The 25,983-nt window shown below is 36.3% G+C and overlaps 1 protein-coding gene across 1 annotated transcript in view; it reads right to left on the bottom strand.

Annotated features, from left to right (window-relative positions):
- The window catches only part of LOC106879895 (WD repeat-containing protein 35), a 130,565-nt gene that overhangs the window by 34,908 nt on the left and 69,674 nt on the right, over positions 1–25,983 (bottom strand). Inside the window, exons 20-24 of the mRNA XM_089358408.1 lie at positions 22,943–23,031; positions 16,280–16,397; positions 12,452–12,537; positions 9,320–9,463; positions 936–1,068 (exon numbers count right to left, since the gene is read on the bottom strand). Coding sequence (XP_089214534.1) covers positions 936–1,068; positions 9,320–9,463; positions 12,452–12,537; positions 16,280–16,397; positions 22,943–23,031 — 570 coding nt within the window. The remainder of the gene's footprint in view (positions 1–935; positions 1,069–9,319; positions 9,464–12,451; positions 12,538–16,279; positions 16,398–22,942; positions 23,032–25,983) is intronic.

Below are 25,983 nucleotides of genomic sequence, written 5' to 3'. Positions count from 1 at the left end.
AATACACTGCTTTTGTTCCAGTTAATTTTGAAAATAACAAAGAATTTAGTAAAATGACCTTGTCATTACTAAGTTGGTACTTGCAACATATATTAACATGAAATTTAGATGGATGTTTTCAATTTAGACCACTTTAAAGCATCAAGTATATATATATCATAGAATTAGGGCCAGTCTCAGGTGGTTTGGTATCAAAGGAGTTTATAGTGCCAATTAATGGGTAGCAACACTGTGAGTAAAATGCACTTGCAAAAATACAGCATAGCATTCAAAATGGTATATGACCAACTGATTCTTCAATTATTTGACTGGAATCTGTCAGTCTAGCTCTTGACATATTAATAGGTATTTATATCCAAAGATATCACTAGTTCATGTGTTCATTTTATGTCTGATTTTTTGTGCTAGCATGGGTTAGACGAATATATCAGCGAAGCTTTCTTTGACAGCTGGATGGATGCCTTTCCTGTCATTAAACATTACTTGTTGTTTCAACTGATGGAACTTTTATTCCATGTCTCTATGGAAACACACAGAGGATTTGTTGACAGAAACAACAACGATAACATCACTTGTAGCTTGCAAATTTCATAGACTGTAAATAAATGTAAACAAAAACATAGACATGCAAATGCGCACACACATAGAAATATATATATATATATATATATATATATATATATATATATATATATATATATATATATGGTAATTTGCATAAACATGTCTGGCTTGGAAACTGATGAGAAGGTTAGCAACAAGAAGAGCATGTGGTCATAGAAAATCTATCTCAATAAATTCTGTTTGATCCATGCAAACATAGAAATGTAGATACGAAAATGATGATGATTATGTGTGCATGCGCACATGCACATGTGTGCGCATTTGCATGTCTGTTGTTTTAGAATTGCTAGTTTTTAGAGCAAAAAACTTACTGGTAACAACTCATGGTTTTCTGGCAAAAAAGCAACCATTTTTTGAAGGCCAATAAAGTCCTCCAATAAATAGTAACAATCAGCCAGTCTTGCTTGATTTCGACCTTTTAAATAATGATTTACTGCTTCGACCCTGTTGAAATAATAAATAAAAAGTTGTCAGAAAATACTTGTGAAGAAATAGCATTTCAAAAGTTAAAATATAATTGCTAATTTCTTATAATAAATAAATATACATGTGTATGTATTCATATGTATATATATATATATATATATATATATATATATATGTATATGTATGTATATATATATATATTCTTTTATTCTTTTACTTGTTTCAGTCATTTAACTGCGACCATGCTGGAGCACTGCCTTTAGTCAAACAAATCAACCCCAGGATTTATTCTTTGTAAGCCTAGTACTTATTCTATCAGTCTCTTTTGCTAAGTTACAGGGAAGTCAACACACCAACATCAGTTGTCAAGCGATGGTGGGGGAACAAACACACACACAAATACATATATGTATATATATACAACAGGCTTCTTTCAGTTTTCATCTACCAAATCCACTCACAAGGCTTTGGTCAGCCTGAGACTATAGTATAGTAAAAGACACTTGCCCAAAGTGCCACGCAGTGGGACTGAACCTGGAACCACGTGGTTGGGAAGTAAGCTTCTTACCACACAGCCACCCTTGCACCTAGGGACTTTGAAGTTTCACTCAGCTAAGCCATCATCAGACTGCAGTTGAATTATCTCATTTTGAATGTGCTCTCTTAATATTCTTAGCATGAATATTTCCATGGCTCTTTATGTTGTGGCCAATCAATGTTCTGTCCTCTTCGTAGCAGCCTACATCTCACTTGCATACAAAAGCACAGGCAGGGTGATAATATTTGAAGAGTCTGGTGCTATTTGAAGTACATAATACTATGTACTAAACAACACAAGTTGTGGTTGAAGTAATTGTGTGGTACAACACAACTACTTAGTTTCAATGCTATCACTTGAACTGTTAGAAATAGCAGCCAAATCTCCTTTAACCCTTTAGCCTTCAGATTACTCCACCAAATATAATGATTATTTATTCACATTGTTCTGATTTAATCATAAATTATCTCATAGCTTTGAGATTTTGATGATGTCTATTTTTAGATTGACATTGTAGGGTAGGTGTGAGACACCAGATCTGGCTAGTTTGAACATAAAACAGGAATAATATTTGAGCCAGATGTGTTTAAATGCTAAAGGATTAAATCAAACACTTTTCTCTTTAAAGACAAAAGGGAAAAAAATGAAGGATGCATTGATGAAGATACATAGTAGCTGCAAAAACAATATTGAGCAGCCACAGTTGGAAGACCTCTGATCAAAGGGATCATGAACCATGGCTGATCCAGGGCCATACAATAACAAACAACTACTTCATCTTTTATCAAACTCACACAATACTATGTACTAAAGAACAACATACCCTATCTACCACTGCTGATACTGTAATGCCACACAAGTATATGTACTAATTCACACACACCACATGACCAGACCACATTTTTATCATCAACAATCTAAACATGTTTTCTATATTACTGTGAGTCAAAAAATTCAAAGTAAATTCCAGCCTCTAGCCACCAAAAACTAACAAACTTCCCTTAACTCTTTTTCTCAACTAAAAGGAAGGTTTTTTTATCCTTAGACTATTAACCCATCCCAGTTTTACTTGCCAGACGTTTATTAAAAAAAAGGGCATCTAATGCTGTTAATGTTTCCTGATCAAACCATTCTCTCCATTGTCTTCTGTCCCTTCAGTTTTCTAAGACTGTCTGATACTTTAACAAAGAAAATATCAAAATATCACCAAGCAAAATTATTGTCAAATATGACAATACTTTTATTCTGGAGACCATTTAACCATAAAGAAGAATCTAAAGAACAATAGGGACAGTTAATCATTTAATTTAATTTGTAACGAGCTAATAGAATATTAAAAAAAAAAAAAAAAAAAAGGAATCCAGAATAACTTAAATACTTTGTAGTTAACAAAGACAAGAAATATTTTTAAAGAGATGAGAACTCTGAACAAAATGCAGTTTGGAAGGCCATCATTAACTTCTAAATAGCCATTTAGGAAAAGAGAGAGGCTCTTGCTAATGTTAAAACGAGAGACCTCTTCCCCTGCCTTCCTGTGGCGACTGTAATGTCTTTAACATGGAATAATTATAACAAAACATTCTGCAAAACATGTAAAGGATAGTCTTGTGGAAAGACAAAAGAAGATGGGAGCAAAAATTTAAAAAAAAAGGAAATTAAATAAGAGAAAGGGAAAAAATATTTTGAGAAAAAATGGAGAAATAATATGCATTATGTTTGTTGAAACACTTTGTAAAAAGTAATCCAATAAAAGCCTGTGTGAAAGCTAAGTGGTTAGTGAGAAAGTTATACTGGCTAACCAACAATATGTCTGTTAACTAGACAAGGAGGAAAACAGGAGGAAAAAAAAGAACAAACGATAACATCATATAAGCACAATTATATCCCTTGACATTCACTAGAAGGAAAAAAAGACTTGTTTTATATAACAAGACTTGTTTTAAATAATGTCAATACAAACACATGAAGCAAAAACAGAATGCTCCCAGAGTGGTTTATATTGATCTTAATATATATATATATATATATATATATATATATATACATACACATATACAAAAACCACACATGTATACACACACATATACATATATATATATAAACAGATACATACAAACACATATACTTCATACACACACACACACACATATATATATAACAAAAGATAACATCTTACAAGCACAATATATATATATATATATATATATATATATATATATATATATATATATATATATATATATATATATATATATATATGTATATATGTATGTATGTATGTATGTATATATATATATATATATATATATATATATATATATATATATATATATATATATATATATATATATATGTATGTATGTATATATATGTGTATATATATAAGCATAACATAAGAAAATTTCACAGACTAAGCCAGACAAAATATGAAGACTAAAGCAATAACATATTTTTACTCATTTGAAATTAAAATATATCTGTGTGTTAAACTGAATGATACAACATTTTCTAACATTAAAAGACATCTTCAAATACATCATAAACTTACTTTGAAAAAAAAAAAACTTCACAGTATGAAGGCAAACAACATGAAACAAAATTTATTGCAGTTTGTTTAGTCGGTGCTAACAACATTGGCAGACATTAAAACTCTTAAATTCTAAGCAATGAAATTTGTGAAAATGTAAATAAAAATTTAAATGCAGAAAATGTGTTTTTTTTTTAATGTTACTTTTGTTTTTTTTTTTGTTAGCAAAACTGTGTAGAGGAAAAACTCTAATTCAAAGCTGCAATTCATCATCATCATCATCATCATCATCATCATCATCATCATCATCATCATCATCATCATCATCATCATCATCATCATCATCATCATCATCATTATTTAAGGCAGCAAGCTGGCAGGGCTGTTAGTACGCCGGGCAAAATGCTTGGTGGCATTTCTTCTATCTTTACATTCTGAGTTCAAATTCTGCCGAGGTCAATTTGCCTTTCATCCTTTCAGGGTCAATAAAATAAGTGCCAGTTGGACACTGGAGTCAATTTAATCAACTTGGACCCTCCTACAAAACTGCTGGCCTTGTGTCAAAATTCAAAACCAGTGCCGCCTGACTGGCTCCCCATGCCAGTGGTGTGTAAAAAGTACCATCCCAAACTTGGTCGATGCCAATGCTGCCTGACTGGCTCCCGTGCTGGCAGTACGTAAAAGGCACCCACCACACTCTCGGAGTGGTTGGCATTAGGAAGGGCATCCAGCTGTAGAAACATTGCCAGACCATATTGGAGCCTGATTTACCCCATCCCCCAAGATTTCTCGCCTTGTACAAAAATCTGAGACCTTTGTTATCATTATTATTATTATTATTATTATTATTATTAAGCACCTGTGCTGATGCCATATAAAAAGTTCCCATCTTAGTGCCACATAAAAAACATCCAGTACACTCTGTAAAGTGGTTGGTGTTAGGAAGGGCATCCAGCTGAAGAAACCAAGCCAGATCAGACAATTGGAGCCTGGTGCAGCACTCCAGCTGGCCAGCACCTGTCAAACTGTGCAACCCATGCCAGCATGGAAAATGCACGTTAAATGATGATGATGATTAATATTATCGGTATTCAAAGTACTAGTTACAAAAAATACTATCAATAAGTAAAATCAGATATTTTATTCGCTCCTACAAAGGTAACAGTATATATATATAAAAAGTTATATCCGGCCAGCTATCTCTACATCTCATTTAAGCAGTAAATTATCTCATTAATATTGCCCTTTACCAGGTTTTGTTTGTAGTGGTTGTATTTTTCTGCTACTTTTGCAAATGTCTGCTGCAAAGACATGGATCACGTGACCACACTCTTAGCTATTTTTTTTTCATACACTTCCCTTCATTAAGGAATTCATTTGCATTTTGCAGCTTTCATCTCAGACCAGAATATAAATAATCTTTCATTTCAAGTGAATTACAAATGACTACAGTTTTCTTTCTTCCGACCATCTCTCCCATGGTTTAGCCTTGGAGGAAGAGCTAGGCCTGTAACCTTTACAGGAACTTCATGAGAGCTGGCTGAAAGGAAAGAGAAACTGCAACTCATTAGGTACCGGTCATCTAACAAGCTTTCATACAGTGTCAGTATAAACCAAACTATGACTAGAAGGCTTGTGCTGAAGGTTTCAGGCAACAGGAATCAAACTCAAAACAACATTATTTTAAAGTAATCTTCTCTCTTATTTAAGGGAGTCCAATTCTTATAATCTTTTACTTGGTTCCTTCATTGGATTATGGCCATGCTGGGGCACCACTTTGAAGAATTTATTTGAAAAATCAACCCCAGTACTAAAGTTTATAAGTCCAGTACTTATTCTATTGCTCTCTTTTTGCTGAGCTGCAAAGTTATGTGACATAAAGAAGCCAACACCAGTTATCAAAATGGTGTGTGTGTGTGTGTGGGGGGGTCAAACACACACACATACACACACACACACACACACACACACACACACACACACACACACACACAACAGCTTCCGTACAGTTTCCATCGACCATATTCAATCACAAGATATGTTCAAAGATTACTTCTTTTTTTTTTATAGTTTAACACTTTAGGTCTGATGAGAAATGGCGGAACCCAGTTTTGCAAACCCTCCCAGATTGATGAATTCAATGCAACTATATATTCATCAGCATTATCATCATTGCCAACCCGCCACTACCATCCCCATTTTGATGTCCACATCATGCTTGTATGGGTCAGACAGCTTCACTGAGGCAGAAATAATATGGTCAGATGCCCTTCCTATCACTAACCCTCACCTGTTTCAAAACAAGGTAGCAGCTCCCCAAGGCCAGACATGTTTTCATGGAAGATTGGGAATGAAGGGCACAGCTTGTATGATGGTGGCACTTGCTTACATCTATGTCTGATGTGAAGACAGGAGACACAAGCACCCTACACACTCACACACACATGCATATATATGTGTGTGTGTGTGTGTGTGTGTAGTCCAACCCATGCCAGCATGGACAATGGACGTTAAATGATGATGATGATGAGATATATATATATATATATATATATATATATATATATATATATATATATATATACATATCATCATCATCATCGTTTAACATCCGCTTTCCATGCTGGCATGGGTTGGACGGTTTGACTGAGGACTGGTGAGCCAGAGGCTGCACCAGGCTCAATCTGATCTGGCAAAGTTTCAACAGCTGGATATCCTTCCTAACGCCAACCACTCTGAGAGTGTAGTGGGTGCTTTTTACGTGCCACCGGTACGAGAGCCAGTCAGGCGGTTCTGGTAACGACCATGCTCAAAAGGTCTTTTTATGTGCTACCTGCACGGGAGCCAGTCAAAACTGTTGCAGTTCTAAGAATAAAGATTACACAAGGTGAATCTGTTTGCAGGTTTCAAAATATTGGAAACCCTTTTGGAGAAGTGGTTGAAGAGGCTGAAGAGGATACAGTGAGATGGTGTGTCTTGTTGTATGTTAATGAGTGAAGATTTATCAATCAGTTTGGATGATGTTTTTGGTTTTGTTTGTTTTTAAAGTGGCCCTAGACTGATTGTGTGTAACAGCTGTTCCATCCCATAGTCATCTACACCGAATGACTCAGGGAAAGGCTAAAGGTCAAATCTAATTTGAAAACTTTTCAACATCTTCATCAACCTCTCTACTTCTGAAATGGAGGCTGTCAATCAAAAGAATTTTTTTTTAAAAAAACAACCATACAAATAACATAAATAAATAAAATAAATAAAATAAATCTAAAGGCCCTTTTCTCATTAAATATACCTGATATTTTATTGTATTTTGGAAGTCATTATTATTGGCTTATTGATCCTCCTGAGACACAACGTAATGTTTCAACATACAACTCCACATCAAGAATTGTGCAAACCAAAGACAAAAACTGAAATAAACCTGATATATTACATATAAATAAATAAATAGGATGGCTTTGTTTACTAAATATTTTTGTTTAATCAATAAACAAATAAAACACTCGAGTTGGTGTTGTTTGTTTTCTGATGTCAAATAAGACATGGATTACAAGTAGGTTCCAAAATAATGTACTTATTTGAGAACATACCACTGCTACTACCACCATCGCTGCTGCCACTGCCACCACCACCAACAATTACAACAATTTTTTCTTTTCTGTTCTTTTTTTTTCTACCCTAAATAGCATTTCTGGTAACAGAGCATGTAATTAGATGTCATTCTTGTAATAAGGGTGTCATAACCAACAACTAGAAAATGTCAGGTTTGGCACTGGTGTGAAAGAGTTAAGAGAAAAGGAGTTCACATTTTAATGAAACTATTTATTTATTCTGGTTCATTTGACCTAATGATTCTCTCAAAGAAAATACAGCTTAAATTACAAACAAGTGAGGTAGCCTCTATATGTGGTTGCTTAAAATGCTAGAAATAACAGCCACCAGATCTCCCTCAAATCATATCATACTTTGCTTTAGCAACATGTTTCCAATTGTCCTGGTTTTGAGTTGCCTGCATCTCTGCATCTTCTCAGGTGATGCTAAGCTCTTAGATGAACTGGACTAAGGGTGGGAAGATCTACAATGAGAATAAGACAATTTTGTATTCTAGGGATGTGGACCAATACATTCATGGTATAGGGGTTGATATTTGATGCTACAGCTGCTAAAATGGCAAGAGACTGGAGAATTGTAGGTGATTGAATTATAACAGCTCAGTTCAAGACCCAGTTCTCAAAGAGAACAAACACTGATCCGTGTGTATGCACAAACCAAAGATTCTCTGGAGGCTGACAAGGATGCATTTTATGAATAACTGCTAGATGCATGTAGCAGAGTTCCCAGTCATATCATACTGTCTTAAGAAAAAAGGAAGGCCATACTGAACAAGGTATTCCAACACTATAGACAGGGCCTTTGAGAGAAAATTTTGCAAAGCTGAACGATGAGGCTATTTTGCACCTCACCTGGGAAGGATCTGGGGACTCCTCCTTAGGATGGAACTGGGATCTCCTCAAAGTGAAAGAACTTAGGCTTTCTCAATGAGAAGTGACAGGGGGGGGGGGGTCCTACCTAGGAAAGTACCTAGGGGCTTCCCCCCACTGAGCAGTCTGAGGGGTCCTCATTGAGAAAGAACTGGGGGATCCTCCTTGAGAACTAACTTTGGGCTCCTCCTTGCCATCAGAAATTCATGAGACTCTTTCTGAGATCTCTACCCAACCCTTGGATTCTTGGATCACAATCTGATGTACAAGTTGAAGCACCCTTGTCATAGGCTTTGAAAATTCTCTTGTGCGAGTAAAAGATGAGTTGATCTGGCCTGGAACATTTTGAGGCACAGGCATGGTTGTCTGGTTAAAAAGGAAAAGTTTACTTCCCACCCACAGGGTTTTAGGTTCAATCCCACTGCATAGCACCACAGGCAGGTGTCTTTTACAATAGCCCCAGATTGACCAATGTCTCCACCAACACAGTAATTACAGACAACTAAAGCTCTCGGTGTTTACTAGTGAAATCTGTGGGATTTTCACAGGTGGCAATAGTGGTGGTGGTGGTGGTGGTGGTGGTGGTGGTGGTAATAGTGTTGTTATTGCTGGTGGTAGTGGTGGCGGCAGCAGCAGCAGCAGCAGCAGTAGCTGCAGCAGCAACAGTAGTAGTAGTAGTAGTAGTAGTAGTAGTAGTAGTAGTAGTAGTAGTAGTAGTTTTACCATTGTTGTCTGTCAGCAAAGTAGTCCCCAATGGCATTCCAGGCCTCCTCCAGCTGGTTGTCATCCCCGCTGCTGTTTGACGTGAGCAGATGCAGAACCCGAAACCAGTCCCCCATTTTCTTCCTCATGGCTACGGCCAGGTCCCTGAAAGAAGACAAACACACAGAATCAAACCCAACAAATTTTATACATATATATATATATCTGTCCACTTTGTAAAGATATCCATTCTTAGCACGCGCGCGCACACACACATATACACACACACACACACACACCACACATGTACACAACTATACAACACATACAAATACACACAGACATAGTTATAGATGCACAAGTGTACAAGCATCATCTACATACGCACAGATAAACAGAGCTGTGAGATCTTCAACAAATACATTGATTCCATTATCCTCTTCGAACAAGTCTGCTGGGAATATTATTATTCCAGACTATATGACATCCAAAGGAAGTTTATAGCTTCTCCCATTAAAAAACCATTACGTAGACAGTAAAAGCAGCAACCTTGCAGCACTTTCCTACATAAATTTATTCAATCATTCATTTAGAGCCATGCTCTTGCATCAGTTTTATATCTTCGCTGCATTAAAAATTGACAAAAAAGAATTCAATAAAAACACATTTATCAGCCATTGGCAGTGTAAGTAACATTTCTGTCGTAATACTCTGGAACACAGCTTACCAAGTATTACAAATTAAACTTCCATGGATATATTGGTAGTTTCTTCAAATGAAGATCTGAATTTTCTAAGAATTTTCCTAAGAAGAGGAGAATGGTTAAATAAACTGGCACCAGTATGTTGTGGTAATTATTAGTTGCTCCTTGAGAGACAACAGTTGGATCTGATCTTGAGATAAAGAGGTATGAATCTATGCATCTTTGAGTCCAGTTAGGCCAGAGACCTGCCAGGGCGGTCATCTACAGTGCTGTTCTCCATTCAAATACTGAGATCTTAAATAATCTCAGAACTGCACTGGAGCTACAACAGATGTGGTTAAGAAGCTTGCTTTCCAACCCTGTGGTCTTGGGTTCAGTCTCACTTCACAGCATCTGGGACAAGTGTTTTCTACTATAGTCCAGAGCTGACCAAAGCCTTGTGAATGGACTTGGTAGCCAGAAACTGCAAGAAGCCTGTCATATATTTGTATGTATGTATGTTATCTTTCTCTTTTTGATTTAGAGTAAATTTTGACTGGCCACCTTGCTTGGTAGTGAAGTTGTCAAGAGAAGCATCTTGTTTCGTTCTTCATCTTTTAAAACTTAAAAAGGTCTTGAAGATTCTTATAGTCCCAGATATTGTGGTCATTAGAAGTGTGTGAATTAAAGATCTGCATTCTCTATACATGTGTGTATGTATGTGCATGTGTGTGTGTGGGTGTACTTTTGTCTTGACATCATGTGATGGTTGTAAACAAGCATCACCATCACATAAGCATGATCATGGAGAAATATTACCTTGCTTAGAAACAGGTGATGATTGGCAATGTGAAGTGTATCTGGCCATAGAAACTTGCCTTGTCAAATTCTGTCTGATTCATGCTAGCATGAAACAGTGGATGCTAAATGGTGGTGGTGGTGATGATGATGGTCGTCATGCATATAATATATATATATATATATATATATTCTTTTATTCTTTTACTTGTTTCAGTCATTTGACTGCAGCCATGCTGGAGCACCGCCTTTAGTCGAACAAATCGACCCCAGAACTTATTCTTTGTAAGCCTAATACTTAGTCTATCGGTCTCTTTGCTGAACCGCTAAGTTATGGGGACGTAAACACACCAGCATCGGTTGTCAAGCGATGTTGCGGGACAAACACAGACACACAAACACATATGTATACATACACACACACATATATATATATGACGGGCTTCTTTCAGTTTCTGTCTACCAAATCTACTCACAAGGCTTTGGTTGGCCTGAGGCTATAGTAGAAGACACTTGCCCAAGGTGCCATGCAGTGGGACTGAACCTGGAACCATGTGGTTGGTAAGCAAGCTACTTACCACACAGCCACGCCTGAAGGTTTAGCTATGGGTTCACCATTATCACCAGTAATAACCAAATTATACATGAAATGATTTAAGAATTTGGCGTTAGGATCAACACTACTAAGCCAACCCTTATGGCTTCAATATGTTGATAACACCTTCATACTATGGCCCAACCAGGAGGATGTCCAAGTACTACTAGATCATCATGTATGGAAAAACGAAGACCATTACCCGATGTGTGATGAAGTTAAAATAATCAACAGAGAATATTACTGGAAAATATGAAACTTAAAAGAGGCAGCACATATGCTAGGACACAAATACCTCTGAAGTAGGCCTAGTGCAGACATGAATGTAATATGGGAACCAGTATTAAGAAAAGATAAAATACTAGGTTTATAAGCCCTAAAATTCACTCTATAATTGCCCATGGGCATATAGCTACTAACCCTCGAATACTAAGTTCAATCCCAGGCAAGGACTTGAAAAAATAATATCAACAGAAAATAACATCAGCAACATACCTTAGGAATGAGAATAGTGTACCCCATTAGTCAAATAAAGAGTCAGGTTCGAAATTCCTCCAGAACACCTGATGAAGGCTAGAGAATACATCAGCCAAAATGTTGTGGTAACAGCAAACAAGGTGAGGACACTTATCCATCCATTGTAAAAATGTACATAATTCCTCATCTCCAAAAAAATATAGAATAGTATTATCTGCAAATTCTTTCTCACAACTTCATGATCTTTTCTCACACACACACACACACATTATGAGTGTGGTATATTATTACTTGAGTCATTGTGGAATATGTAATATAACTTGAACCTCAACCCCATACACACACACATCATCATCAACATCATAATCATCATTTAATGTCCATGTCCCATGCTGGCATAGGTTGGATGATTCAACAGGATTTGACAACCCACAGGACTGCACCAAGCTTCAATGTCTGCTTTTACATGGTTTCTGTCTGGATGTCCTTGCTAATGCCAACGTTTTACAGAGTGTACTCGGTACATTCTAATAGCACACACACACACACACACTTAGCCAATATCAGCTGCAAATGAAATCCAAATTTCTTGTAAACTCACCATCTGTCAATACTGACATAAAGTTGTTCCGCTTCATCAAATTTATGGAAATAACACAACACCTCAGCTTTCTTAATAGCATCAATCTGCAATAGAATTTTTAATAAAACATCTTTGTGCATTTATATTTAACTAAAGAAATGTTTTTTATATATATATATATATACATACATATATATATATATATCTACCAAATCTACTCACATGGCTTTGGTCAGCCCAAGGCTATAGTAGAAGACACTTATCCAAGGTGGCACGCAGTGGGACTGAACCCGGAAGCATATGGTTGGTAAGCAAGCTACTTACCACACAGCCACGTCTGTGCCTATTTTCTACATGCATACACCCATTATGAATTTATTATAATTATAATATTACTATTACTTTTTTCCATAATGTATTTCCTATACTGCAATGAAACGTGTGTAACATGGAATTAAAAATATACCAAATTTTCCAGCTTTTGTGTGTGTGTATTAAAATGGGTGAGTGGACAAATGAAAGAAAAAGGTAATCAACACATTTAGCAGGTGTTATGCATATTATCATTTAAAATAGTCTGATTCTGCTCCGTGTGACTTAAAGTTTCAGAGACAGAAACCCAGCTTAAGAAACTTTAAGTCACATGGATCCAAATCAAACTGTTTAAAACAACAACAACAACAACAACAACAACAACAACAACAACAGCAACAGCAACAGCAACAACAACAACAACAACAACAACAACAACAACAACAACAACAATGATAATAATGATGATAATAATAATAATAATAATAATAATAATAATAATAATAATAATAATTTCTTTATTAACCACAAGGGTTTACATTAAGAAAAACATTATGGACTGTACAGAACAAAACAAACAATGTGTGTGTGTATGTGGTGTGAGTGTGTGTTGTGAGGGTTTTGTGTGTAAACAAGACTAACAAAATTATAAAAATGAAAGAAAGAAAGAAAGAAAGAAAGAAATCAAATCTCAATAGGGAGGAGACATTGGAGGGCTGCTCATGGAAAAAACCTCTATGCATTTACATTTAAGATTATATTGTTTTCTTTAGATTCCTCATCATCCCCATCACTACAGTCACTGCTGCTGCTGCTGCCACTGTCATTGCCATTACCCCACACCATCACCATCATTACCAAAAACCACCATCACCACCACCATTTTTATTATCATTGTTTTATGTCCATTTACCCATGCTTGCATGGGTTGCCTGGAATTCATTGCTGCAAACATTTTACAACCAGATTGCCCTTCCTCATCCTTCGGTATCTCTTAAAACTGACTCTACATGCAGCAATACAAAAGCCGAGTCATTCGATTTATCCTCTCCCCACCAAAATGAAGAATCTGAAATGTCTCGTCCTGTTTCCACCTCAGCACCAACTTCTGAAACACCAACAACCACAGCTACTTTTGTGTTAATTCATTCCACGACAGGAAACAATATCCAGTTTGTGATGCTGACCATTGTAAAACACCAATGGATGGAAGATTATTTTGCTGAGGTAGGAGACATCTTCTTTTATCTTCTTTCACTTGTTTCAGCCATTAGACTCTGACCATGCTGGGGCACTGCCTCAAAGAGTACTAGTCGAACAAACCGACCTCCAGTACTTATTTTTCTTCGTAAGACTGATATTTATTCTATAAGTTTCTTTTGCCGAACTGTAAGTTATAAGAAAGTAAATAAACCAACACTAGTGGGGGACAAACACAGCCATAAAGACACACACACACACACATATGTTTATGGTTGGTGTTAGAAGGACATCTGGCCATAGAAACCATGCCAAAGCAAACAGTGGAGTATGATGCAGTCCTTGCATCCATCAAATCCTGTCAAACCATCCAACCCATGCCAGCATGGAGCATGGATGCTAAAAGTGATGATGATGATGATGATGATGATGATGATATACCTATATATATATATATACAATGATTTCCACAAAGTTTCCATCTACCAAATTCATTCACAAGGCTTTGGTTCGTCTGGAGTTATAGTAGAAGACACTTACTCAAGGTGCCATGCAGTGGGATTGAAACAGAAACTAAGTGGTTGGGAAGCAGAGTTCTTAGCCACACAACCATGCCCGCACTCCATGTCCAAAAATCAACAACAAAAATTGTGGCAGAAGAAAACCTACAATGGCTGTGTTTTTTTTCTTTTTTTGGCATTACACTTTGTACACAAGGAGGAAGAAGAGGAGGAAGAAGAGGAGTGGAGAACGAGAAGATTATCAACAGCCTTGGCCTTTCTTCACTTATTAAAGCTGCCAAGCTCTTATGGTTTTCTAAGCTCGGAAGCAGTAAATGAACTTTGTAGTTCCTCAAAACCAGCTCTGTGCAACCTCTGCACAGTACAAACTGACTTATAATGCCATAATCACTGGTAATTGCATTGTTGATGAAGAACAGTGATATTCATATGGCACAAACAGACTTGACATGTGACACAGGGTGCAGGCATGGCTGTGAGTTTGAGATGCTTGTTTTGCAACCATGTGGTCTCAAGTCCAAACCTACCATGCAGCACTTTGTCCAAGTGTCTTCTGCTCCCACCCCGGGCTGACCGAAGCTTTATCAACAGAAACTGTGGAAGCTCATTATATGTACACATACACATATGTATGTATATCAAAAAAAGGAGGCACAGTAAAGTGGAACACATGACCAAAATCAAGCTCAGTAGTGGGCTCCACAATCCACTCTTAAGACATGGGGCACCAAGCTTAAGAAAGGCTCAAGTGCAATGTCTCCCTCTTTAAACAGTCCAGTATTTTTGTGGTTTTGATCTTCACTGTCAATGTGCTGAATTTACACAGCAGTAATTGTATAGTTAGATCTTTTATCTTGAAGTCACAGCTCACCGGTTGATGTCATGCTTCAGTGGTACGTTCTTGCCATTACCTGTTTCAAAGTAAGGTAATATTTTCCATTGCCAATCATGTTAATACAGTAGACTGGAAACAAAGGACACCTTTCATGTCATGGTGACAATTGTTTACAACTATCATGCAAAGTAAAAAAAAAGACTAACACGCACATACACACACACATATACACCAATGCACACATACACATATAGAGGCACATGCGCGTGTGTGTGTATTACTGTATTTCCCAGACTATTGGATGTTGCTATACATTGCTGGTCATAATGTGGTTTCTCAGATTGTTGTTGCTTTCGAATGATGCCAACCCCACTGGCTGGGTTGGCAGGCCAACACCCCACCACCTGAACAGAACACCAGTCTGTTGCAGGGTTACTCATTTACAGCTGAGCGGACCAGAGTAAATTGAAATGAAGTGTTTTGCTCAAGAACACAATGCACCAGAGTCTGGGAATTGAAACTATGATCTTGCAGCCATGAGTGCAACACCCTAACCACTAGGCCACATATCTTTGCGTGTGCACAAGCACACACACATCTTTCTTTTACTTGTTTCAATCATTTAACTGTGGTCATGTTGGAGCATCATCTTGGATGGTTTAATCGAAAAAAAAACTATCCCCAGTATATATTTTTTTAAAGCCTGGTACATATTCTCTCAGTTTCTTCTGCCAAACTGCTAAGTTACAGGAACATAAACAAACCAACACTAGTTGTCAACTGGTATGACAGGCTTCTTAGAGTTTCCTTCAAGCCAGATCTGCTCACAAGGTTTTGGTTGGCCTAAGGCCATAGCAGAAGACACTTGCCCACAAACCACAGAGTAGAACTGAACTTGAAACCTTGCAGTTGAGAAGCAAACTTCTTCACCACACAGCCATGCCAGCAACATTACATTATAAACCTAAAGACACCAACCTGTTGGTTATTGAGCTTTTTCACAAACTGAATGCCATAGTAATCTTGGCAATGTACAAAAGCTTGTTCAGCTATACCCGTATCCATAGCTTCCAAAGCAGTTTCAGCCAGCAAACGCCTAAAAAAGTAAAAAGCAAAAACATCTATTTTTAGTTTTACTATTGAACAAACATGAAAACTTTTATCTTCAGCAAGTTTTATTCAATAACCAGAATGTTACTTGTCATATGATGAATAATTCTGGAAGTATACTCATGCTACCCTGAGTAACATCAGGAAATATGGCATACATACATACACTAATTATAATTTAACTTTTATCAAATTTCTTGATGCTAAACCCTTTAGTATTCAGAATTCTCTGTCAAATGTTCTGCTTATTTATCCACATCGTTTTGAATTAATTATGTATTATCTCATAGCTTTGGGATTTTGATGATGTGACTTTATTTTCAGAATGACATTGTAAGGTAGGTATAACAAGCCAGATCTAGCCAGTTTGAACTTCCAACAAGTAGAATATCTGAGCTGGATATGGCCAGTTTAAATGCTGAAGGGTTAAACAAAATGATGAAATTAATATTTTTTTTTCAAAAGAAAAATATTTATTACCATGAAATATAATTAAATAAAACAAATTTCTCATTTGTATATTTGCAATAAATATGTGACCGTTTTTCTGAATTTTCTCAACATAATTGCAATCAACTCCATCATAAACCAATCCCAGCAAAATTTGAACTCCCCTCATAATTACTGTCATTTACTCCCTGTCCTCCTCTTCCCCTTCTTCCTGTTGTCCATGATTCTTTCTTTGTCATTGTGTGTGTGTGTGTGTGTGTGTGTGTGTGTGTGTGTGTGTGTGTGTGTGTGTGTGAGTATTTGCCACCAAGCTTAGTATGTACACTCATCCTGCACCTCTTATGTTAGCTCTCTTTGTATCTATCTTTTATTCTATCCCTCTCTCTCTACAGGATATAAAATGTGACTGAGCAATCAATCAGCCAACCAACCAGCCAGCCAACCAACATTTATATTAACCATTATTATATGGAGATTTTCGAAATTTATTCAATTCACCATCACCATCATCATCATCACCATCACCACCACCACCATCATCATCATCATCATCATCATTATCATCATCATCATCATTATCATCATTTAACAGCCATCTTCCATGCTGTCATGGGTTGGACAGTTTTGACAGTAAGTGGTAAGCCAGAGAACTACGGCAAGCTCTACTGTCTGTTTTGGCATGATGGTTTTTATGGCTGGATGTTCCTTCTAATGCCAAATAGGATTATGAATGCCAAATAGGATTATGAACAATGTAATTAAGGTTTTAAAAGACCTCTGTAGTGCTGGTGCTATGAAAAAGGCTCCCCATACATTCAGTAAAGTGATTGGTGGTTAGAAAGGACATCCAGCTGTAGAAACTGTACTGAAGCAGACAATGGAACACAAAGCAGTCTGTGGACTCATTAGATCCTGACAATGTGTTCGACCAATGCCAGTATGGAAAGACATACATTAGAAGAAAAATGGAGGAAGAGATGGAGGGGATGAAGACAAGAAGAAGAAATAGAAGAAGAAGAAGGTAGTGGTTTTGGTGATGGGGATAATAACAATGATGATGATGATGATGATGATGATGATGATGAAGGATAATGATGATGATGATGATGATGATGATGATAACGTAAATATTAATTATCATGAGAAATTCTGTTTCTTAACACCAAACCCGCAAACTCACACCTCTTCCAAACCTTACAAACCTATCTATCCAGGACTTTATCTGTTGATAACAAGATCTTAACAGGCCCCTTATGTATTAGCTAAATGACCTCTCATAGGAACCCCCACATCCCCAACATATCTGAAATCACATCGTCATGGAAACTTAGTTACCATTTTACCATTCTAGCATCACAAACTATTTTAGTTCAAAACTGTTACCATCCTATTTACTAAGGTTTACATATATATGCTCCAGGGTGAAGTAATTTTCATATCTTTCTATCCATAATTACGTATTCAGTATGCTTATCAAGGTGTTAGGTCACAAATACAAAGAAAAATAAACTCCAGCCTCGTTTATAGATAAATCTACCAACACAGGTTCTGCCTTATCTTTAGGGACTCCTCCCACAGCAGTTCTTTCTGCTATGCCTAATAATTTGTAGGATCTGATGGAACATCTGTATATACATCACTACACACACAGGGGACAATTAGTTGAATAGGTTGAATACACATATGTATAATACAGATATACATATACATACATATATACATATGTTTATGTGTGTGTGTGTGTGCGTGTGTGTGTGTGTGTCTATATATACATACATACACGCACATATACATTCAACATACAAACACACACACAAATATATACATATATAAATATACATATATAGCTATATATATATATATATGTATATATATATATATATATATATATATATATATATATATATATATCCCTCTCTCCGTTTTGGAGAGGCACAAGCATATACACAGACATATACACACACGGCAGTAACTTCTACTTACCAAATTCAATCACAAAGTCTTGTGAGTGGATTTAGTAGATGGAAACTGAAAGAAACCTGCCATGTGTGTGTGTTACTGTCTCTTTGTCTTCACATCACACAGCAGTTGTTATTGTCATGCAAGCAATGTGCTTCATTTGCTATAGTCTGTGAAAACCTGTCTGGCCATGGGGAAATATTACTTGGCTTGGAAACAGGTGAGAGTTGATGACCGGAAAGGCATCCAGCTGCAGAAAACCTGCCACAATAAACTCTGTCCCGCCCATGCGAACATAGAAAAATTGAGGTTAAAATGATTATGATTATATATATATATATATATATATATTTATATATATATATATATATATATATATATATATTTATATATATATATATATATATATATATATATATATATATTTATATATATATATATACACACACACACACATGCACACACTCACACACCACACACACACAAACATACACACACATATGTAATTTTAATCAGGAGAGTTGATAGAGATCAAATTTTTTTAAATCCAAATACAATACAAAAAATGAAAAATGTTTAAAAATTAAAAACAACAGAACTATAAATTTCAAACAAAAATGAAAATTTTACTTCCAACATTGGTAAATTAAACCTTGGGGCGTTTCTATGAAACTTGACAATAAATCTAGTTGAAGTGGGCAGTGGTTTAAAAAGTAGAAATGAGATCCGACAGAGGCTATAAAACCTGCATAACCCACAAAATCTGTGATGCACAAAAGCAGAAAAGTCATTCAACACATCATCATCATCATTGTTCTCATGTCCATTTTGCCAACCTTGCATGGGTCAGATGGAATTTATTGTAGCAGATTTTCTACAGCAGGACACCCTTCCTGTCACCAACCCTCACCTGTTTCCAGTTGAGGTAATATTTCCCCATGACCAGACATATTTTTCATGGAAGACTGGAAATGAGCAACATTGATTGTATGATGGTGATACTTGTTTACAGCCATCACATGATGTCAAAAAATAGGAGCACATACGCACTCACACATACATCGTCGTCGTTGTTGTCGTCGTCGTCGTCATCATCATCATCATCATCATCATTTTAACATCTGTTGTCCATGCTGGCGTGGGTTGGATGGTTTGACCGGGGCTGGTAAGCTGGAAGGCTGCACCAGACTCCAGTCTGATTTGGCATGGTTTTCTACAGCTGGATGCCTTTCCTAATGCCAACCACTCCAAGAGTGTAATGGGTGCTTTTATGTGTCACCAGCACGGATGCCATTTGTGTGACACCGGCATCTGCCACAACTGCAGTTTTGCTCAGCTTGATGGGTCTTCTTCTCAAGCATGACATAATGCCAAAGGTCTTGGTCACTGCTTCTGTGAGGCCCAACACTCAAAAGGAACTCGGCCACTTTGCCTCCATTAGGTCCATCGCTCGAAAGGAACTCAGCCACTTTGCTTCTGTGAGGCCCAATGTTCAAAAGGAATTCAGCCACTTTGCCTCCATGAGATGACAAAGGAATAAACGATTATCTTATAACTTCATTAGCTTACAAGCTTATAAGATAACCATTTCTTCCTTTGTCATCTCATTTTCATATAACCATTCTGTAACTCGATTAACACCTCATTCTGAGGCACACATATATTGAGATCTGCACCAGTCTCGCAATGCCTAAGCAAAACATATACAAGTGTATATAAATAGATGGTTAGCTCAAAAGACAGAGATGCAATGGGCTTCTTTCAGTTTTTGTCAACCAAATGCACTCTTAAAGTGAGGGCTATACTAGAAGGCACTTACCCAAGGTGCCATGCAGTGGGACTGAACCCTTAAATGTATAATTGGGAAGCAATTTTCTTTCCAACCATACAACCATGCCTGCATCTATTCAGACAACAGAATTGTCTGAGAAAAGAGAGAAAAAATACTTGAGAGGGAACAAAAAAAAGATAGAAAATATAAAACTCATTGTTTTCATAAAACTGCACCTAGAGCCGCATAGGGAGGAGTTTTTTGGTTTTTTTTAAAGAATTATAGTTTTAGTTTTTGAGGACTGTTTTATATTTAAGTGCTACTTTGATAAACATCTAGGTTTACAGCTTAAGTGCAAGCGTACTTATTAGAATCATTGAAGAAATAAAAAGTCAGTCTTCAAAGTTTGGTCATTATTTGAGCAAAGTGTTGATAACTTATTTGTTTTAACTGTAACTTTAGATGGGAAAATGGAACCAAGAATGAGAATCTTTCAAAAATTCCATGCTGTCCTAAAGTTGCCGAAACTATTTTTTATGTACATGTACATTCTCTGCTCACTTTTCCGTCATTTTGCATTTCATTCTGTGTACTATGCAGGTACTTTTAGCTGTCATTGCTGTTGTTCTTATACATGACCTACTGCTGCTTTCTGGCCCCTCTTTTACCATTTTCTGAAGAGATGCAGAGTACCTAAGCTATGTGTTTATCAATAAACTCATTATTATTACAAAAGCCACACAAAAGGTAGTGAGTTAACAGAATCGTTAGCCGGACAAAATACTTCTTAGTGGCATTTTGTTAGTCTTTATGTTCTGAGTTCAAATTCTGCTGAGGTCAACTTTGCCTTTCTTCCTTTCAAAATCGGTAAAAAAAAAAGTGCCAAAATTTGAAAGCACTATTACAAAAGTAGCCATTCAACTCAAGCTTTACTTAGTTCTAAAAATTCCATGCTTCCATCTCTTTATGCCTCTTTTACTGTTTTATTCTGTGAACTATGCACATTCTTTTGGCTATGGTTGCTGACTTTCTTTACTTGACTTATATATCTGCTTCCTGTCCCCTTTTTAACCTTTCAGAACAAGTTGTAGTGCACCTGAGCTCTATATACAATAAGTTTGTTACCATAATTATTCTTTTTTAAATATTGACTTCTTTTCACTATGCTTAAGGTTTTATATCATAGGGGGACATTTACACCAGCCAGTCCTTTGCAGGTACATATTTTATCAACCCCAGCAGCGAGCTGCCAGAAAGGTTAGCACACCGGGTGAAATGCTTAGCAGTATTTCATCTGCCGTTATGTTCTGAGTTCAAATTCCGCCGAGGTCAACTTTGCCTTTCATCCTTTCGGGGTCGATTAAATAAGTACCAGTGATGCACTGGAGTCGATGTAATTGACTTAATCCCTTTGTCTGTCCTTGTTTGTCCCCTCTATGTTTAGCCCCCTGTGGGCAATAAAGACAAATATTTTATCGACCCCCAGAGAGATTTGAACTCAGAAGACACAAGAAGTGGACTAAACACTATGAGGTATTAGTCAGGGGTGGGGAGAGGACTACTGGCTCTCATTTCAAACCCTACACAGCCTTTTGTCTATGAAGTGTAGGACATTTAAAGTGGATGGAACCCGTGGGAAAAGGGAAACACAGAAAGACATGGCACGGAGTACATTGAGAGTCATCACCATCATCACAGTCGTCACCATCATCACAGTCATCACCATCATCACCAGATCATTTAATGTCCACTTTTCCATGCTTGCATGGGTTGGACAGGATCTTTTAAGGCAGATTTTCTACTGCTAGATGCCCTTCCTGTCATCAACCCTCACCTATTTCCTCATGGCCAGGCTTGTTTACATGGAAGATTAGAAACAAATGATGTTGCTTGTATGAAAGTATAAGCTTGCTCACTGCCATCAAGTGATGTGAAAACCATACACATACATACACTCAAACACACACGCACGCACGCATGTGGCTGTATGATTAAGAAAGAACATATGGTCTAGGGTTCAGTACCGCTTCATGGTACCTTGGACAAGTGTCTTTTACTATAGCCCTGGGCTGATCACAGTGGATTTGGTAAATGAAAACTGAAAGAAGCCTGTCATTAATTGACACGGGAACTATAACCTTCCTTGGAAACAGGTGAAAATTGATGATAGGAAGGGCATCCAGCTATGGAAAATCTACCACAATGAATTCCATCTGACCCAAGTAAGCATGGAAAAGAGGATGTTAAAACAGTGATGAGGATAATGATCTGAATAAAAAAGGAAGACAGTGGTGTTTTGAGGGTGGTGGGGAGCAGTTATTTTTGTAAGATTTATCATGGACTCAACATACCATAATCTTGGGTGTGGATTCTTTTCAATAAAATGAAGAGCTTCTTCCAAACTAACTTTGGTCAACATCTCCCGAGTATCTCGTAGACTCTATAAAAATGTCAAAATTAGAAAGATTAGTAATATGATATAATGGGGGGGGGGGGGATATAAAGAAAAGATAATTAAATACCAGAAGAGAAAATAGATTATAAGATGAAAAAGATGAGAAGAAATGAATAAGAGATGAAGGAAAAGAAGATACTGAAACAAGTCTACAATATATCAATGAAGGAATTGTGCCAAATTTTGGCATTGAAAGCTACACCAATGCCAGAACGGGATGACACTGCATAATGCCAAAGATCCCAGCAATGCCATCGTGCTATTTTCTCACGATTAGGTTTTCCAAATAATTAAAAAAACGGTCTTTTAAGATGAAAAAGAAAGATGAATGGAGTTAGAACCAACGCTAGAATATATTTTTACTTTTGTAAGAAATTTAATCAGAATTATCTCCCTTGCACTTGTTTAATTGTTACACGTTGTGAAACTGACGTCCATTTTTACCTGAGAAATATCCTATTAAATATTTCACTGGAACCCACAAAATTAATCTTCTTCGTTCCCATTCTGAGTTATACTACACATCAATGAATCCTTTCTCATAGGGAAAAATTATAAATGTTAAGAAAGAGAGTGAGAGAAGTAGAAGAAGCAACTACAGTATTTGACTGACATTTTTTTTTTACTGACCCTCAAAGGATCCAATCATCATCTTTGCCCACTACTCCTGGGAGGGCCATAAGGGTAGGCTCCTCAGGCACCTCCTCCATAGGGTCCTATCAGAAGTAACTGACATTACTCTTTCTGGCTGGATTCTCAAACACAACTGTTTCATTCTCAGTCTATCTCTAGATCAGAAGCCATGAGAGCCAGTGCCTGGTACTGCAACAGGGCGTTTATTATAATTATAATTATTATTATCATTATTATTATTATTATTATTATTATTATTATTATTATTATTATTATTATCATTATTATTATTATTATTATTATTATTATTATTATTATTTTATGTTTGACTTTTGTTTTGCATTTGTACAAGTTGGATCCAAGTCTCACCCAGAGACCTCAAGAGACAACAAGTTAGAAGTTCATGTAGGTGTTATGCCTAGGGTACCATATATTTGGATTTGTACAGTTTTGTTCAAGTGAATGTTTAAGAAACCATAAGAAAATTATGTGTTTGCTTTAAAATTTGAGATCACATAGACAGTATTTTACGTGGGATATGGGCAGTTCCCATGAGCACTATCTTTTGAACTTCAGCCATTTTGGGGTTTCCTGGAATCTGATCTAGGTAGTAATCAGCCCGTTTCGCTGTCATTCCCAGGGCACCTATGACAATAGGTATTGTTTTCGTCTTTAGATTCCACATTTTGCTAATTTCTATTTCAAGATCTTTATATTTGCTCAGTTTTTGGTAGGTCTTGACAGATACGTTATTATTATTATTATTATCATCATTATTATTATTATTATTATTATTATTATTATTATTATTATTATTATTATTATTATTATTATTATTACCTCTGCCTTAGCAAAGGTAGAGGTATTGTTTTCAGTCATGTTTGTTTGTTTGTCCATGGACAAGATATCTCAAGAACCGCTGGATGACTGGCACAAACTGATTAGATTTTGGGGTTGATCCAGTACCAGACAAGGATTCTGGATTATTTTTCCATTTTTTTTTACTTAATTTTTGAGAGCAATTGGGTTCATTTTTAGTATTCTCATTTGTGAGAGCAGTCGAGTTTATTTCAGATATTCTCATTTTAAAAATCATCTCCGGCTAATCATTGAGAGGATGCTGGTGTTGCCTTGGTTTGTGCTCTCTGAGTGCTATTATTATTATTATTATTATTATTATTAAGGCAGTAAGCTAGCAGAATTATTAGCACACTGGGCAAAATGCTTTGCAACATTTTGCTCATCCTTATGTTCTGACTTCAAAAGACAGTCGGTTTGGCATGAAGAATCCATCTTGCAATTCTTTCCTGTGACATTCCTCATCATCATCATCGTTTAACGTCTGCCTTCCAAGCTAGCATGATATTCATAGTACCAGAGAAATAGTGACATCGAATCAAAACATAGACTCTGAACAAATACTGGCGCTCTATTCGATGCCCCAACAACTCCATCAATTTAATAAAAGATAATAAAATAAGTGAAATGAGTTTGCTTGTCATAGGAAGAGATGACAACTGACATTTTCAGACTGGATACCTTCTTTGAAGAAGTGTCAACTTATCACACCCATCACTCCTCACAACACACACACACACAATTACACATGAACTTATCATTTCGTCTCCCCTCCTGGCACAAGGTTATTACAGAGACATATCACACCCCTTCCCCTCATGGCACATATTTATCACATGGATTGTCACACCTTCAAGATACAGAGTTGTTACATGGGATTATCACAAATCCTCTCTCATGAAACAGAATTTTTCATATAAGGAAGCTGCCAGTGTTGGTTTCAATTAACCAAATTAAGTACAAATGTCTGCACCAACAAAACTTTAAGTCATGTGCAGTTGAGTCAACTAGTTATTAAAATACTTAAGTCTAAATATATTTGCTGAATGCTACTTACTTTCATTTCTCTGCCTTCTCATCTATATATGTGTGTGCGTATATATATATATATATATATATATACAGATATACATATATATACATACACACACAGGATTTGTGAATTCTCCCTTTGTATATATATATATATATATATATATATATACACACACACACACATATATACATATATATTACACATATATGTTTATATATATATATATATATATATATATATATATATATATATACACACACACACATATATATATACATTACACATATATGTTGCACCCAAATAAATAATTTGTTGTACTAGCCGCAGTCAAACTAACAGCTTTCCTTTCTACGACTAAACGACCTTAGCAATTATTATTAGCCGCAAAACTAATTATCTTCTCATATTCT

The sequence above is a fragment of the Octopus bimaculoides genome, chromosome 10, assembly GCF_046866305.1.
Source record: "Octopus bimaculoides isolate indiv1 chromosome 10, ASM4686630v1, whole genome shotgun sequence".
NCBI lineage: Eukaryota > Metazoa > Mollusca > Cephalopoda > Octopoda > Octopodidae > Octopus > Octopus bimaculoides.
The sequence above is the reverse complement of the archived record's forward strand: the minus strand, read 5'-3'. Positions and strand labels throughout refer to the sequence as shown.